Consider the following 18,870-nt stretch of genomic DNA (forward strand, 5'->3'; position numbering starts at 1 on the left):
ACTTGGATTCCTTTTCTTTATTTTTTGTATATCTATTACCAGTTTCTTGATTTGTGGTTACCATTAGGTTTATATATATCTTGTGCATATAACAGTCTGTATTAAGTTGATTGTTGCTTAAGTTTTTTTTTTTTTTAGAGATTTTATTTATTTGACAGAGAGAGAGACAAGTAGGGAGAGCAACAGGCAGAGGGAGAGGGAGAAGTAGGCGCCCCATGGAGCAGGGAGCCCCACGTGGAGTTCGATCCTAGGACTCTGGGATCATGACCTGAGCTGAAGACAGATGCTTAACCAACTGAGCCACGTGGGCACCCTCATTGTTGCTTAAGTTGGAACCCATTCTTAAAGTACCAAGATATACTCCTCTCCCCTGCATGTTTTAGGTGTAGTGTCATACTTTACATATTTTTATTTTGTGAAAACTTTGACTGATTTTGTATAGCTATACTTAATTTTACTGCTTTTGTGCTTCCTGCTTTTCTTATTCCTGTTTATGGTCTTTCCTTTCCACTTAAGAATCCCCTTTAATATTTCTTATAAGACTGGTTTAATGGTTATGTATTTCTTTAACTTTTGTTTCTCTGGGAAACTTTATCTCTCCTATTCTGAATGACAGCCTTGCTGAATAGAGTGTTGTTGGTTGCACGTTTTTTTTCTTTCAGCACTTTGAATATCATGCCATTCTCTTATGGCCTGCAAAGTTTCTGTTGAAAAATCAGCTGATAACTTTCCCTTGTATGTACTGTGTTCTTTTCTCTTGCTGCTTTTAAAATTCTTTATCATTACTTTTTTGCCGTTTTAATTACTATGTGTCTTGGTATGGACCTCCCTGGGTTGATTCTGTTGGGGGCTCTCTTTGCCTCCTGGATCTGGATTTATGTATCTTTCCCCAGATTAGGGAAATTTTCAGCTATTATTTCTTCACGTAAATTTTCTGCCCTCTTTAGTCTCTGTTCTTCTGGGATCTATATAATGCAAATGTTGTTACTTTTGAAGATGTCACTGAGTTCCATTAATCTATTCTCATTCTTTATTAATCTTATTTCTTTCTCATGTTCAGCTTGATTGTTTTCCATTACTCTGTCCTCCAGGTCACTGATCTATACTTCTCTTTTCTCTATTCTACTATTTATCTCTCTAGTGTATTTTTTAGTTTCATGTCTATATGTTAGGAAAGTAAGCAACATCAGGTCAGCTATTGCAAGTAGCAGCCTTATAAAGAAAATGTCCTGTGGTGCTCTGCAGTGTCCCTTGTTCACCAGCACCTGACACTTCCAAGACGTCTCATGTGTGTTGTATGCACCCGCCTATTGTGGTTGAGCTGTGTTTGCTTTCAGTGTAGTCATCTGCAGTGGCTCCCTTTGCCTGTTTTAGGCAGAGTTTGGTCCCTGTGTTGTTAATGGGCCACTCTGGGGCTGCCTTGGGCTTGAGTTGGGTCAGACCAGGTGTTTGCCAGAGTTGGCGGTTGCAGTGAACTACGAGGTACTCTCCCTGTGTTATCCCCTGTTGTTGGTGGCTGGGGCCTACAGTCAGACAAGATGGCTGCTCCCAAACCACTGCTAAGGCTTCAATCAAACTAGTGTGCATGGTTATCTTCCTCCCTCCCTTGTACAGGAGTCACTTGGAGTGGCACTGGCCCCTGTTGGGGCTGCTTGCACAATGTCACACCTGTGGCACCACTTTGGATATATTCCTGCTGAGGCCAGGTTGGAGGGGTGAGTCTACAGAAGAGCCCAAGGGTGGGGTGTGCTGTTAGCAATCCAGGTAGAACGTGTTTGTGCTGTGCTGGTGTCTGTATATGTAGGCTGAGGGGTAGGAGGGAAATGGTGTCCGCTGGCTCCTTTGTCCTTGGAAGAAGTCTCCCAAAGATCCCTGACCCTCCAGCACACACTCTTAGATTAATAAATAAATCTCCTTCCTGTATACCCCAGGCATCTTCCAAAATGCTGCTTTTATGCTGTATCTCAGCGAGGCTTTTTTTTTTTTTTTTGCTATTTATTGGCAGGGACTCAGTTTCCTCTTGCCCTCCATCTCTCCCAGAGCCAAGCTGCTCATTTTTAAAGTTACAGGTGGTAAGCCCAACTGATTGCAAAAACTCCAGGTATTAATCCCCTCTGGTTCACAAAGCCAAATGTTGTGGGGGTTTGTCTTCCCAATGCAGGTCCTTGTGACTAGGATGCCTGGTGTTGAGTCTGCTCCTGTTCCTTCTCTGTGTTTGTAGTGCCCCTCCCTCATGGAAGTCTCATGGATCAGCTTGGTTACCAACTGTGGTTACCTTCCACCTTTCCTACCATTTTTTAAATGTGGTCTCTCCTCTGTGTTTAGCTGTGGAGAGTCTGTTCTGCCAGTCTTTGGGTCATTTTCTGGGCTATTTAAATTGGTGTGGGTTTATCTAGTTGTATTCATCAGATGAGGTGAGTTTAGGATCCTCTGACTCTGCCATCTTTCTTAGAAGTCCTGTATACTCATTTCATTCTGAAAATGACTTGAAGTAGCGTATCTTGAAGATAATATAATACAAGTAACTGAGAAGGAAAAGAAAATGAGGATAGAGAAAAAGGTTAAACCAGGAATAAATTTAGTGTCCCTAGGAGATATCACAGTATCTTTTTAGAAAGATAGGTCATCAGTTCTTTTCCCAGTTTTCTGGCAGCCATCAGAAATGAGGAATTAAAGAGCCCTATACATGAATTGCAGTGTCCATATTTTAGGGAAAAGGAAGAAAGAAAAGCTGTTTGTTTAATATAAGAATAGTATTAAGTATTGAGGCCTGCAAGAAATTCCTTCTGTGCTTCCATAGAGAGGACTGTATGAAGTTGTAAAACATCCTTTACTTCTCTACAGTAAATATAAGTGTTTTATAGGGTTTAGTTTAGCTGTTCCTTGCTGTAACTGCATAGCAAAAGAACTTTGTATAATTTCCTAAATGTACTTATACAAATGGTTAAAATGCAGTCCCAGACACACAGCTTTCTGATGATCTGGTCTATTTTAAGATTAACATTTAGAGTATCTGGATTAGAGGAGGGAATAAAGAATACATTTAGTGCATAAAAAGCCTATTGTTTAAAGAATAAAGTTATATATATGTCACTAAATTCAGCATGTCACTGAATTCTGCATGTTTGACGAGAAAAACAAACAACACCTCTACTCCAACTCTTTCTCTTTCTACCAAGGCAGTTTACTTTGAATATAGTTTTGGTGTTCTCTCAGTGTCTACATATCATACTTATAATGCATCTTGGGTTTTCATTCTTTGCATTAGCTATTGACTTTCTTTTATGTTAACGGGGTTTAGTTCTCTTTTCTCCCCTTCCACAGTGCATATGCACATACTCAATATACAGTCTCTTCCCCATTCTGATGTAATTTAAATTTTGGTTAGTTTAATATTTATGTTTATATCAATGTTTACATTTTTAGTACTACAAATGAGAGCTGAGACATGTTATTTTTATTTTCCTCAGCATCTTTTTCCCCCTTAGAGTTAATAACTTTGTGTTGTTACTTCGTTTTCTTTGTATTCATCAATGTAATTTAACTCCACGTTTATTGCCATTTATTCACATGTCCTCTTAAGATGTTTATTCCTATCAATTTTGTATTTATGAAGAAAATTTGGAGTCGCTTTCTTATTCTTACATGAACCAGGATACTGTTTTCATCCTAGGATAGCTCCCTTCACATCTGTCCTCTGTTAGATCTCCTGTTTCTTCTATTCCACGTCTTTCTCATCTTGGTTTTGTGTCATTTTGTGGAAAGAAATCATTTAGTAGCTCCCTAAGAAAAGATACAGAGGAGGTAAATTTATTGAAAATGTCTTTTCATCTCCCATAGTTGATTGGTAGTTTGGCTGGGTATAGAATTCTAGGCTGAAAATAATTCCCCTTCAAAATTGTGAAGACTGTGGTCTGTTACCTTTTAGTTTACATTGTGATGCAGGAGTCTAAAGCTGTTTTGTTCCCTAATCTTTAAATCTGATCTGTTTCTTTATCTCTTTTTCTCTCTCTGTCTCCTTTTCTCTCATCTTTTTCTGGAAATGCATAGAAGTTTTTAGTCCTGTGTGTTCTGAAATTTTATGACAATGTACTTTGATGTGGGTCTATTTTCATTCATCATTGTGTCTAGTCCTTTGAGTCTAAGAAGTCATAGTCATCAATTTTGGGAGATTCTTTTGAATTATGTTTTACCAATTTTCCCCCATCCTTTTTCTCTGTTGTCTTTTTTTTTTTTTTTTTCCCTTGAAAAGCCAGTTATTTAGATTTAGGACCTTCTGGTTTGATTGTATAATTTTGTTATCTTTCCTAGTCTTTTGGCTATACTCTGGGAAGATTTTCTCACCTTTATCTTTAGAGCCCCATATTGAGGTTTTCATTTTTACTATCATGTTCTTAATTTCTAAGGATTTCTTTTTTTCTTTTTCTTATCTCTCCAAAAATAGTGGTGGCAATTTTGTTCTTTGATGTTTTCTTATAATGAAATTTTCTTTAATATTTTTTTCTGCTACGATGTTTCTGATTTCTAATAGTCTCTCTTAAGTCTTCAAGTATATTATATTCTTTCCCCTGCTAAGCTCTTTTGAATTACTTTTGTTCTAGTTCTTTTCATCCTAGCCTTAGTGATAGCCATTCTCTGGTGAACGTTAACCCTTGATTTACTCTTCATGTTTAAGGGTAAGGTCTAAAAATCTTGTGAATGGGTCTTAACCAACTGTGAGGTTGGTGATTGCAGGGTGATGTTGCTGAGCTTTCTCTGGGTAGTCCCAGTCTTGGTATCTTTAGTTCCTCTTAGGCTGGTTAGATTTTCTAGAGAAAACTTACCATTTCATGCATGGATGGTAAAGGCCTGGGTGCCAGCACTGTCCATGTTGAGTAGGGGAAGGGTGCAAGAATTTAGGAGGCATATGTTTACTTGATCACCGTTGTTTTAGAGCAGTACCTTTACCTTCAGTTGTGCCTGGTATCTAATGGTCCAGAGACGACTTTTGCCTTCTCCAAAGAATAAAACTCTAGTCGTCTGTTAGAGTTAACAAAAGATGTGCAACTGAGGAGAGTATTTAGGGATGCAGTTGTTTTTTAAGCAGCTTTCATCTAATCCTCCTTATTTCAGCTACCACCTTCTCCCTAGCCCCATCACCATCTTTTCCAGAGGTACCTGGTGCTGTTAATTCCTGAGCCTTTTGAAGATTCTGCAGAGTAAGTTCTGTTGGTTCTTGGCTTTCCTTACTGCCGGCTTAAGATTTGGCTTTCCCAGATCTGTTAAGTCAGTTACTACTTATGCATCTGCTTTTCAGCTTCCAAAATTAATTTTGTTGCTGCTGACTCCTCTCTTGTTCTTCCTGTTCTTGTGTTTTATGCTTATAAAATGATGCCTTTATTGTAGCTTTAATGATGTTTCCAAGGGTGGGTGAAAGAGACGCGTGTTCAAGGCCCCCTTTTAATCCAGATGTCCTAACATTATTTCTTACTACCAAGCTTTTAATGAGTGCTGGGGATAAAGAATTTGAAGATGCACCTGGAATGTAGATAGGCAGTTTTGTTGATTAAAGGCAAGTCCATCATCATTGTATCATCATCATCATTATTACCATCACCACCATCGCCATTAATTTTCTCATTTAGTTCTCATAATCTAAGTACCATAAGGAAGGTAAAGGAAATTAAGATAAGGGAAATTTTATAGGTATGGGAAATTAAGGCTTAGGGGTGTAAGGAATATGTAACGGGTCACACAACCTATGTGGGCAGGATGTTGGACCTCAAAGCCTAAGTAAGTGCTCTTAAACCACTGAGCCTGGGCATTGCTACCTTCTTTTTATAGTCAACATCAGCTAAGCTAAATTAAGGTTGATACCCATATAAGAAAGTTTAAGAGCCTAAATAGGGCACAGAGCTAAATAAAAAGTCAAGTTGTCTTTACATTTCTTGTTCTGGGGAGTTAACACCTACAAAGAAACTGTAGGTCCTTTAAGTCTGTCTTATGTCTGAGCTTTAGATCTAGAGTCAACCTAAGACCTTGGGAGGAGGGGCCTGGAGTACAAGTTGCAGGAATGGTCAGACCCTGTAGCCTTGATGGTGGCTCTCTTTAGTTCACCGTTTTAGAGATTTGTGTTGCAAATATATGTTAATGAACTTGTTAGGTGCTGACAGTATGTTGTGGTGTCTGACTGCGTAGGGAGCTGTTGATGATTTAGAGCTTGGTAAATGAGACGTGCTGAATCACCCTCTTACTTTCCCTTTGGTTAAAGCTGAAGGAATTGAAGAATCTGCAGCAACAGTACTTACAGATTAACCAAGAAATCACTGAATTACGTCCACTGAAGGCTCGACTTCAGGAGTATCAAGATAAGACAAAAAATTTTCAGATAATGCAAGAAGAGCTAAGGCAGGAAAATCTCTCCTGGCAGCATGAGCTGCATCAGCTCAGGTATGATCATCCCTGCTTTTTGACCCTTTTCTTTTAGGTTTCTTTTTTTTTTTTAATTTTTTATTATAAAATAATTATAGTTTTATAAGAAGTTGCTAAAATAATACAGAGAGCTCCTGTGTACCTTTCATGTAGTTTCCACCAATGCTAACATCTTACATTACTATAGTATACCCAAATCAGGAAATGACATGGGTGCAATTCAAAGACCTTCTTCAGATTTCATCAGTTTTACCTTCACTCAAGTATGTGTGTGTGTGTGTGTGTGTGTGTGTGTATACTTTTTCATATGTGTAAATACATGTAATCATCATGACAGCCAAGATACACAAGTGCTCCATTTCCACAAATAATATCCCTTGTGGTACTAATTTACAGTCATAATCTTATGCCCCATGCTAGTGTCCCTGACTCTGACTACCACTAATTTGTTTCCATCTCTATCATTTTGCCATTTTTGAGAATTTTTTTGAGTTTTTATTTAAATTCCAGTTAGTTAACTTACAGTGTTTTAAGTGGAATCCTACAATATGTAACCTTTTGAAATTACCTTTATTCACATATCATAAGTTCATTCTTTTTTATTGATGAACAGTGTTTCATGGTGTAATGTACTACTTTAACCATTCACCCATGAGTGTTAGTTCTGATTTTGTTATTATTAATAAAGCTGCTATAAACATTTGTGTACAGGATTTTATGTAGACAATAAATTTCCATTTCTCTGAGAGAGTTGTCCAAGAGTACAAATGCTAGGTTGTATGGTAAGTATCTGTTTAGGTTGTCAAGAAACTGTAAAATTATATTCCAGAATGACTGTACCATTTTATATTCCTGCGAGCAATATATGAGTGATCCAGTTTCAATATCAAATGCTATATCCTTGTGAGCATTTGATATTGTAACTATATTTTAATTTTTTAATAGGTATGTCATGCAGTCTCATTGTGGTTTTAATTGGCATAATGGCTAATAATGTTGAACATTTTTTAATTGCTTATTTGGCATCCGTATGTCCTTTTTGATTAAATGTTCATGTGTTTTATCTATTTTTTATTTGGGTTGTTAATTTTTTGCTATTGAGTTTTGAGGGTTCTTTATATGTTCTAGGTATAAGTTCTCTGTAAGATAGATGGCTTGTAAATATTTTCTCCCAGTTTGCAGTTTATCTTTTCATTCTTCTCAATAAGGTCTTTTTAATTTTAATGAAATCCAGTTTAATGATTATTTTTCTCTTTAAGCAGATTCAATAATTTCTGTTGTTCTGTCTTCAAATTCACTGATTCTTGATTCTTCATCACTTTTAGTTCTAAAATTTCCATCCAGTTCTTTATATCTTCTATTTCTTCACTGAGGTTTTCTCTGTTTTTTTAAATTGAATAATAGTAACATAAGTTTTATATGTACAACATAGTGATTCAACAATTGTATGCATTATGCAGTGCTCACCATGATAAGTGTAGTTACCATCTGTCACCATAGTAATTACAATATTATTTAGTATATTTCCTGTGGTGAACTTTTCATTCCTGTGATTTATTTATTTTATAACTGAATGTTTGTCCCTCTTTTTTTTTTTTTTTAAAGGATTTTTTAATTTATTTGGCAGGGAGAGGTCACAAGTAGGCCGAGAGGCAGGCAGAGAGAGAGGGGGAAGCAGGCTCCCTGCTGAGCAGAGAGCCCAATGCGGGGCTCAATCCCAGGACCCTGAGATCATGACCTGAGCCGAAGGCAGGAGGCCCAACCCACTGAGCCACCCAGGCGCCCCTGAATGTTTGTCCCTCTTAATCCTCTCACCTATTTTCCCCATCCTCCAACCCCCCTCTCCTCTAGCAATCACCAGTTTGTTCACGTATTTATGAGTCTACTTCTTTTTTTGTTTATTTGTTCTTTGTTTTTCAGATTCCACATATACGTGAAATCATATGGTATTTGTCTTTTTCTGACTTATTTAACTTAGCATAATACCCTCTAGGCCCATCCATGTTGTGAACAGCAAAACTTCTTTCTTTTTTTAGTTGAGTAGTATATTCATATGTGTGCATGCATGTGTGTGTGTGCACACCAGATCTTTTTTATCCATTCATCTACTGATGGACACTTGAGTTGCTTCTGTATCTTGGCTATTATAAATAATGCTGAATATATGTGAATAATAATGCTGTATAATGTGAACATAAGGATGCATATATCTTTTTGCATTAGTGTTTGATTTTCTTCGTGAAAATACCCAGTCATGGAATTACTGGGTTGCATGTATTCTATTTCTAATTTTTTGAGGAACCTTCATACTGTTTTCCATAGTGGCTACACCAATTTACATTCCCAGCAACGGTGCCTGAAGGTTCCTTTTTCTCCACATCCTCACCAACACTTACTATTTCTTGTCTTTATGATTCTGACTGCTGTGAGGTGATACCTTATTGGGGTTTTGATTTGCATTTCTCTGAAGATTATGAGGCTGAACATATTTTTATGTGTCCGTTGTCTATCTGTGTATCTTATTAGGAGAAATGTGAAGCTTTCTCTGTTTTCAGTGTGTTAGTAATTGCTTGTTGAAGCATTTTTGTGGTGGCTTCTTTAAAATCCTTATATAATTCTATAACATATAATTCAACATCTCTTTCATTTCAGTGTTATCTGTAGATTTTCTTTTCTCCATCAAGTCATGACTTCCCTGGTTCTTAGTATGATGAGTGATTTTCAGTTGTATCCTGAACATTTTATATATTATAAGACTCTTAAGTCTTACTTAAATCCTCTGCTTTAGTAGGCTTCCACTGATACTTTACTGCTAGATGGTGGGTGAAGTCCAGTGGGCTCCCTACTTAGCCTTCATTGATGCTGCAGGGGAAGAGGTGCCTTGATATTGCCAGGAAGAGGCAGAAGTCCAGGCTCCCCACCTGTACTCCACTGACAACTGCAGTTGAAGGGGAAGCAGTGCGTCATTACTGTTAGGTGAGACTAGATGACCAAGCTCCATACATGGGCTCCGTTGATACCACTGGAGGGTTGTGGAGAAAGGCATTTCATTATCACTGGGCAGAGAGAAGAGAAAAAAATGATTTCTAGTCTATTGATTTTTTACCTCCCTTCTATCCCTATTTACCTTTCTATAAGCCTTTCTCTCTTTATTTCACATTTGAGCAATTTTGAAGAAAAGTAATTAATTATATCTCGAGTAGAAGTAAATTTTAAAGAGATGGAGAGGAAGATACTTTACTCCATATTTAGAAGGAAGAAGAATGAGGACACAGGTTTGATTCCCTGACTTTAAGACCAGTTTCTTTTTTTTTTTTTTTCAAATGGAATAAATTTTAATTGAAGATACAAGAAATAAACACATTGCAAAGGGTTAATAGACCTTATAGAAACAAAACCTTTTATGTTTTCAAAAGTCAATATTTTAGTTCTTTTTTTAAAATTTAAAAAAATTTTTATTAACATATAATGTATTATTAGCCCCAGGGGTACAGGTCTGTGAATCGCCAGGTTTACACTTCACAGCACTCACCATAGCACATACCTTCCCCAGTGTCCATAACCCAACCATCCTCTCCCAACCCCCACCCCCAGCAACCCTCAGTTTGTTTTGTGAGATTAAGAGTCTCTTACGGTTTAAGACCAGTTTCTTTAGCTGAATATCTTCAGGATCTCAGTCTTCTGCTCTTGATCTACTTTGGGGAAATTAACTTTTCAAACATGAAAAAGCTGGAACATCTTGTTCAAGCTTCTGTTAGCTGTTAGCCTCAGGGTTGGCTTATTAGGAGAGCCTGGGTTTATACCATAACCTTTCTCTAACCCCTTTGGCTACTGGTTTGCTTATTCTGCTCTGGTTCCTGTGCTGTGTTACAGAAGCAGAGTAAATGAATTATATCCCTTTATGGCTGAATTCTATGAGGTAATCAGCTTTGTTCCTTAGGCCCTATTTTCCAGTGAGCGTCTCTTTCCACACCCTGACCACCTTCCAGAAAAATGGCAGCTTGAAGCTTTTATGGAAAATTACTATCTTTCTTCTGCATTCCACTCTAATTGTTCTCACTCATTTTTCACAGACAAATATAAAAGGAAGTGTTGAAAATCCTGTGCCTTTTACATGTAATACATGTAAATACATTTATATTTTATAATACACCTACATTACAAGTTACAATTACATGGATTTACAAATACATGTATACGTTAATACATGTAATTACTTGTAATACAATTTTTTTTTTTTAGTTTCTAAGTTTGGGCTCTCTCTTTTTGACAAAAGTTTAGGCTGTAATCCAACTTAGCAAAGCAGGGTTATTTCATAACAAGTATATGCCATTTAGAAAAGAAGGGACTGTTTTGCCTTATTTCTAGAGGAAAAGACAAGTCAGATGCAATTCAAACAAAACCTTGTACTGTTGGAAAAAATAGACACGGGTACTATTCAAAGTGAAGAGATGCTGCAGGAATTTGATTACAATCCTAATGAGTTCTTTTAGACAGAGTAGAGAGAGAATTAGAGCTAAAGAATATCGCAGAGACACAGTTTTACCTAGTGCTACAAAAAAATGAGCTGGGGTCAAACAGAAGCCTCCCTCTTGGCCAGATTTGGTGAATACAAATATCAGCAGCCCATATTTTTGGGGTGATTAAGATATGTCAGGCTCTGTGTTTGGTGTGTAACATACAATGTCTCATTTAATCCTTAGAATAATCCTAAGGAATAAATAGTTTATTCCCATTTTACCAGTGAGATTCAGAGAGATTAAGAAGTTTTACTCAGGGGGCGCCTGGGTGGCTCAGTGGGTTGGGCCGCTGCCTTCGGCTCGGGTCGTGGTCTCGGGGTTCTGGGATCGAGCCCCGCATCAGGCTCCTTGCTCAGCGGGGAGCCTGCTTCTCTCTCTGCCTCTGCCTGCCTCTCTGCCTGCTTGTGCTCTCTGTCTCTCTCTCTCTGTCAAATAAATAAAATCTTTAAAAAAAAAAAAAAAAGTTTTACTCAGGGTCTCATGCCTTGTTTATGATAGATCCATTGTTTGAACCCAGTTCCTTCAACACTGTAAGTTGCTCTGGGTAGCATTGCATTTTCGTAACTATGATGTTAGTCTGCATCTGGCACTACCTTTCTGAAGAATTAAAGTGGTTTCCCGTTGCTTACAGAATAAGGTTTATTTAGCATGCTAGTCAGTGCCCCACATGATCCAACCTCACTTCTCTATCCTTATTTCCTACCCTATCCGCTTTATATACTGTCTGGTACAATTCCAAAATTCAGTATGTCTGTTTGTCTGTATATTCATTTTTGTGTCTTTTGTTTAGTATGTTCCCAGAACCTGGAATGCTTTTCCATGAAATCATCTTCAGTCCTGCCAGTTGAAATCCTTTTATTAGTTCAACTTCATCATCTTGCTCTACAGTTCAATTTATAATAAAATTTTTCTCTGGTGATATGTTTTCTTTACTACATTTCTACAGCCGATAATACTGTTTTGAATATGTAATTATTCATCTCTGTATCACAAGTATTTTTTTGCCTTTGACTATTTTATCTGTTTTGTAGGATGGAAAAGAGCTCCTGGGAAACCCAGGAGAGGAGAATGAAGGAGCAGTACCTTATGGCTATCTCAGATAAAGATCAGCAGCTCAGTCATCTGCAGAATCTTATGAGGGAATTGAGATCTCCTTCCTCCCAGACTGAGGCCCTCAAAGTACAGTACCAAAGACAGGTGGGTAATTTCACTGCTGGTTGCTACTCAGAGGTAACCACCACCCAGGAAGCATTAGCTTCCTGCAAGCCAAATGTCCATCTGCCACTCTTAGGCAAGCTGTCTTGTGACTTCTGTGAGGTGGACAGAGTTCATGGAGGGAAGGGATTAAGCATGAACAGCATTAGGAGGGAATTTCATCAGTGTTTGTACCCTGGCAGGCATCCCCAGATACATCAGCATCTCTAGATGGATCACAAAACCTAGTTTATGAGACAGAACTTCTTAGGACTCAGCTCAATGACAGCCTAAAGGAAATTCACCAAAAAGAATTAAGAATTCAGCAACTAAACAGCAAGGTAAGTGTTTCCTGCTAGAATGGAATTCAGTTTCTTATTTCCATGACCAGAAGCCGGGAGGTAAGTAGAAACTGATTAAACCTAATTTGTAGCTGTAGCATATCTCAGGATACAGAAGATTTACTTTTCTTGGGAGTCTGGGTTGCTCACCCCAAAGCATTGGACACAGGGCCATTTCCTTTTCCTCATCTTTGGAGCATCCTTGGGAATGATTTGAAGAAATTTGTTCAGTAAGAATAAAAAGAAAAATCCAACTCTTTTAGGAAGACTTGCTCCCCAGCATTGTACTCCTTGTTAGTAATATTAAGGTATCTCCCTACAAATCCTCCCAACACCTTCCTCTCTGTTTCTCACCAGTGTGCAACAGTAAAATGTCTCAGGAAGGAGGAAGAAAGCTTTTCAGATGTGATTAGATAGCAGGGATAGAGGTGAGAGGTCTGTTCTTCATTTCACTTCATTTATAGGCTTCCTTACTGGTGTCTAATATTCTTTAACTAAAGAAGCCATCTTTTCCCAAATCCCAGCCATGCCGGTCCACACACTTTAAGGAAGCATAGTGGGATAGATGGGATGTCTGTCTTTCTTTCTTTCTTTCTTTCTTTCTTTCTTTCTTTCTTTCCCCTTCCTTTCCTTTCCTTTCCTTTCCTTTCCTTTTCTTTCCTTTCTAATTTAAAAAAAATTTTTCTTAAAGGTTTTTTAAAATATTTTTTATTTAATTGTCAGAAAGAGAGAGAGCATACAAGCAGGAGGCAGAGAGAGAAGCAGGCTCCCTGTTGAGGAAGGAGCCCAATGTGGGACTTGATGCCAGGACCCTGGGATCTAGACCTGAGCTGAAGGCAGATGCTTAACCAACTGAGCCACCCAGGCATCCCTTAAATTTTTATTTTTAATGTTTTTTTTTTAAATTTAAATTAAATTAGCCAATACTTAATACAACATTAGTTTCAGATGTAGTGTTCAACAATTCACCAGTTACGTGTAATACCCCTGGGATGTATTTCTATATGGAAAAGCCACTTTGCCATCTCGTCCCTAGAGCCAATCTCACCAAGGCATGATTAAAGAAAATTATTCTTGGATGCCTTCTCACATCTCTATTCTCTCTCCTCATTCATTCTCTGGCTTCTCTTCTTCCTTCACTGCCTCTCCTCCCCTACCCACTTATGAATGATTATACTCCCTGTTGCTCTCTGACCAAAGTATTCTCGAGTGGCACCTCCCTAGTTCTACCTTCTTCAGAGGAACCCAGCTATGTTACTATATTATTATATCTATAGGTATATATAATATATTATTACATTATGTTATTATTCTGTTAGAATGAGAAGGGATTTAAAATGTCATTTAGGCTCTAAAGTACAAAAGTTGGCTGTTAGGAAAGCTATGAATGTCCAGAAATTTATATACAAATTGTTGTGTGTATGGGGGGGTGTGTGTTTAAGTTTATCATCATGAGAACTCATCAGTTCACCAAGGGATCTATGATCCAAAAATGGTAAAGATAGGTAGGCTATATCACAGATAGGGAAACTAAGGCCCAGAGGTATTAAGTAATTTGCCTAAGGTATTAGGAGGAGGTCATTCTGAGATAAATATGATTAACATATTTGGACAAGCATGGTACCTAGCTTATGTAGAAGGTATTAGATGTTAAATTTAGCTAATTGACATTGAAGTATCAGAAGCTGATAAACACTATTAACTTTGGCAGAAAAATTTACATTTTTAAAAATAGGTTTGTTGATCCAAATGAATGGATAAAACTGTAGACCCTTTATTGGGATAATTGTCTGGGAGTCTTGGCCGCAGAGCAGCTTCTATACAGTTCTCATTCTTTCCATAATTAGATCCCATCTCAGCCTTGTTACATTTTCTCTCCTGAAAATCACTGTAAATTACTCTGGGCATTTGTCTTTTAATAATTAATCTCTTTTAACCTGAGATTTAGGGCTTTTAGTAGATGAGAAGGTCATTTTAGTGGGTAGAAACCAAAAATCTTTTAATGTAAATGTTTTATTGAAGTAAAACATATAAAAAGCATGCAAATCATAAATACACAGCATATTTTCACAAAGTGAAGGCACCTGTATATCCAGCACCTAGATCAAGAATCAGAACGTACCAGAACTCCAGAAGTCCTTCATGTCCTTTTCTATTTACTACTACACCGTTAGAACTACAGATGTGTGGAATCATATCTTCTGTCTTACGTTACTTCATTTATATTGTGAGATTCATCCATGGTTTTTTAGATAGTGTGATTTTTTCCATTCTCATGCTATATAGCATTGCATTATAGGCATATACCATGGTTTCTCTATTCTGCTGTTAAAGGACTTCGGGATTTTTCCAGTTTGGGACTGTTGCAAGTAGTGCAAGTAATGTTTTTACAAAACAAAATAAAAGAGATTAGGAAATATGTAGGAATTATGTAATATATAGTAAAAAAGTCTAGTTTTGGGAAACTTTTAGTTTTATGTATTTATATACTAGGTTCTGGGTCATAAAGTTATGTTTTCTTTAACAGCTTTTTTGAGATATACTATATATATATATCACTTAAAGTATGTGAATACTACTTTGGGTCACTGTGATTCTGGGTGTGAAAGAGTTCTTTCTTTAGGTGTCTCTATCACTAGTGTCATCCATTCATTCATTCATTCATTCCTCAAGCAAATAACTATTATTTGCCTTCTGTGAGCTTGGCCATATGTTAGTATACATAGGAGCCCCTCATGGAGCATATCATCTAATGAGCTTAGAGCCTCACTCTAAATGGGTCTCAGCTAATTAGGAGAATTGCTTCTTGGGCCGTAGGATGGGATTGTTATAGATGGACTATTAGCATAGAATGCTCCTCTCCAAACCATGCCCTAATTCTTTCTGTGGATGCTCAGACTGTATATATATATTTCTGCCAGCATGGTTGGAGGTCTGTATGTAATACAAACTTAAAAACTTGTAACTAAAACTTAAAAACAGAGAAGGAGTGACTGTTGATATAATGCAGTCTAGGTTAGTCTCTCCTATTTTGTTTTTAAGTGTAGATATGATGAAGCACAACAGTTCATGAGCTAGAACAGAGGTCAGCAAACTCTCCCTTAAAGGCCCGATGGTAAATATTTTTGGTCTATAGGCTATGCCACCACTATTACTACTTTCAGCTTTGTGGTTGTGTCACAAAAGCGGCCGTAAGCGGTGCATAAACAAATAGAGCGGTCATATTCCAATAAAACTTTGTTTCCAAAAAAATGTAGTAGACCCTGATCATTGTTTGCCAACACCTAAACTATTAGGATCTGTCTAATCCTAAATGGAGTAATGCAAACAGTATGAAAGGTGGCTTATATGAGGGTGGCTTATAAGCAATTAAATTTCTCCAGTTAAGGGGATTTTGCTTCCAATGAGCTTTACAGAGCTATCCTTTCTCCTCTATATTTGTAAAAGAAAAATAGTGGTGTATTTTTCAATACTGAGAGATTGTTTTTGCTTTTGTTTTGGGGTTGTTTATTTTTGTTTTTTTGGTACCATTTGGTGTCCAGGAAAATTAACTTTTGTTTGTTAGGAGATCATATTACTCTCTCAGTACCCAGTAGTTGTCATCTACCTGTCTTAAGATTAGTATTGCTTCTCAAACATTTATATTCTTTTTTTTACTAACTGCTCATATTCCCTTCCAAAACCCATAACCTGCTTCACTGCCCTTGCTGAACCTTTAGTTGGGATGCCATCTCAGAGTAGGTAGAGCTCTAGACTTGGAAGCAAGAACCGTTCTTGAGCCCTGGTCTGTCATCTGTTAGCCACATGATGTTGGACAGGTCACTGCTCATTTCTTTTTCATTTGTCATTTGTTTTGTTTGTCAACTTTTCTTCAGAGGTAAGTTTATTCATTCTGATTTTTTATTCAGCTATGCAAATATTTTTGTTATCCCATGTGTATTATTTTTTTCTTGAAAAATTTTATTTACTTTAGCGAGAATGAGAAAGAGAGAGAGAGAGAAAGAAAGAGAGAGCAGGAGCATGAGGGAGGGGCAGAGGTAGAGGGAGAAACAGACTCCTCCCTGCACAGGGAGCCAATGCCCCAGGACCCTGGGATCATGACCTGAGCTGAAGGCAGAGGCTTAACTCACTGAGCCAGCCAGGTATCCCCATGGGGATTTCTTCTTCTTCTTCTTCTTTTTTTTTTTTAAATAAAAATTTTATTTATTCATTTGACAGACAGAGATCACAAGTAGGCAGAGAGGCAGGCAGAGAGAGAGGGAAGCAGGCTCTCCGCCAAGTAGAGAGCCTGATGTAGGGCTCAATCCCAGGACCCCGAGATCACGACCCAAGCTGAAGGCAGAGGCTTAACCCACTGAGCCATCCAGGTGCCCCCCATGGGGATTTCTTATTCTAGTTTTCTGTATACATCAAATGTCCTTCCCAGTTAGTCAGAGTATCTAGAAAAATGTATCTTCTTCTCTCTGAACGTTGAGTCAACTTTTTAAAAAAAAATTTTAATTCAAGTTAGTGAACATATAGTGTATTATTTGTTTCAGAGGTAGAATTTAGAGATTCATCACTAGTTGCATCGAACACCCAGTGTTCATTACATCAGTGCCCTCCTTAATGCCCATCACCCAGTTACCCCATCCCCACCCATTTCCCCTCCAGCAACCTACATCAACTTTTTTACACAAATATTAACCCAGAATACTTACAAAAAGATTGAATATGCATCCAGTTACACCAGTTCCCCTTCATATAACGCATACAATCCTGTAGTAGGTACTTAGGAGAGACATCTCTATGGTTGTTAATGTTTCCAGATGTTAATCATAACTAGAACTTGAAACTTGACAGCCTACAAGTGATGTCATTAGAGGACTGAATTCAAATCACTGGGTAGGAGCTACAATGGGTAAATTTTTCACTCAATATAAAAAATAATCTTCTGTTTTTGACATGGTGAGAGATGGCCTGGGCTGCTTAGTCTGGAAGTGACAAACCCTGATGTTTCTCAGGTAGTAAAGGAAGGTCCTGTTTTGAGTGATTACAGTATTTCCACCTGTGAGAATGTGTGCTGCACCCAGTGTAGTTTCTTACACATACACAGGCGATTTAGGGTTTCTTCTGTTTCCCCTTCCCCCACCCACATATTGCAATTTCTTTTTCTACTTTCCTGGTAACTCGTAACTCTATAGTATTGAAGAGTCTGCCCAGTACTAAGGCTGTACGAATTTCTAAGTGAGAGCTCTGTCTCATATAGACTTCTAAGGATGATAGTCCTTTGTTAGGAACTTCATCTTGGACCCATGCTTTCTCCTTTTACATACCTAGGATAGTTTGTGCCCTTGGATTGCTTGTGGGGTTCTGCCTTCTGGTTTCCCAGTCGGTGTACTACGCACCACAAATAAAGTTTCCTACTACTCCTCCAGAATTGTTTTCCCTTTTGGTTGGAAATTGAGTTTCCTCACTTAGAAGGAACACACAATGCTGGTATTACCATTATTGAAATAAAGGTCTTGTATTAAAAACAATTAGAAGTTGGAAATTCAGGAGTGTCTTCTGAAGCACTGCTTGTTTCCTCTGTTTCAGTTCTCTCAACTGCTTGAAGAGAAAAATACCCTTTCAATTCAGCTCTGTGATACCAGTCAGAGTCTTCGTGAGAACCAGCAGCATTATACTGAGCTTTTTAATCACTGCGCGGTCTTGGAGAAGCAGGTCCAGGAGCTGCAAACGGTGAGCAAGAAGCCGGTGAGAGGCTGGGGAAGGTGTTAAGAGATTGAGCGTAATGGTAAAACAAAGAGCAGCACAGAAGAGGCTGGTGCTGTAGGCTGATTAATTAGGTGTGATGGAGGAAAGTCAGAGAGAAGAGGAGAGCATTTACTGAGATGGGAATAAGGCCTAGAAAAATCAAAGAGTGAAGGGGGATGGGAAGGAAAAACATCAGTGAAATGATGGGAGAGAAATAAAAAAATGAATGGGAAACAGTGGTGACTGAGGCTTTTGGAACTCTGACGCCAAGACAGTGTGGAATTTGCTTTATGACATAAGAAAGCTATAGGAAGATTTGGCCCTGGGAAACAAAAGAGGTGGGGCTGTTGACACGGTAGAACAGGAGACTGGGAGTGAGAATTGTTATAGAGATGAATAGGCCAGGGAAGGAGGAGGTGGTTTGGGAGGGGGAATGGAACAAGGGAAGGATCACAGCAGCTTCTGGAAAATGCGTGAGCCTCTGCCAGAAGAAAGCAGATAAGCTTTTAAGTGGTAAGCCTTTCAGCTTTTAAGAGGAGAGATTAAAAAATGAGAATCTGGGGACCAAATCTAATCTAGAGTTTTAGGTTGGAGGTTAATCTCCTAGAGCAGAAGATTCTCATTTCTGACTCTGCACTTGAAGAGGATGACACGTGGAACTGTTCCTC

At 38.0% G+C, this 18,870-nt stretch overlaps 1 protein-coding gene across 1 annotated transcript in view; it reads left to right on the forward strand.

Moving 5' to 3' along the window:
• GOLGB1 (golgin B1) overlaps window positions 1-18,870 on the forward strand; it is a 98,631-nt gene that overhangs the window by 75,766 nt on the left and 3,995 nt on the right. Inside the window, exons 15-18 of the mRNA XM_080819093.1 lie at window positions 6,251-6,429; window positions 11,963-12,128; window positions 12,329-12,466; window positions 18,044-18,187. Of these exons, the coding sequence (XP_080675219.1) occupies window positions 6,251-6,429; window positions 11,963-12,128; window positions 12,329-12,466; window positions 18,044-18,187 (627 nt within the window). The remainder of the gene's footprint in view (window positions 1-6,250; window positions 6,430-11,962; window positions 12,129-12,328; window positions 12,467-18,043; window positions 18,188-18,870) is intronic.

The sequence above is a fragment of the Martes martes genome (genome assembly GCF_963455335.1).
Source record: "Martes martes genome assembly, chromosome: 1".
NCBI classification, from domain to species: domain Eukaryota; kingdom Metazoa; phylum Chordata; class Mammalia; order Carnivora; family Mustelidae; genus Martes; species Martes martes.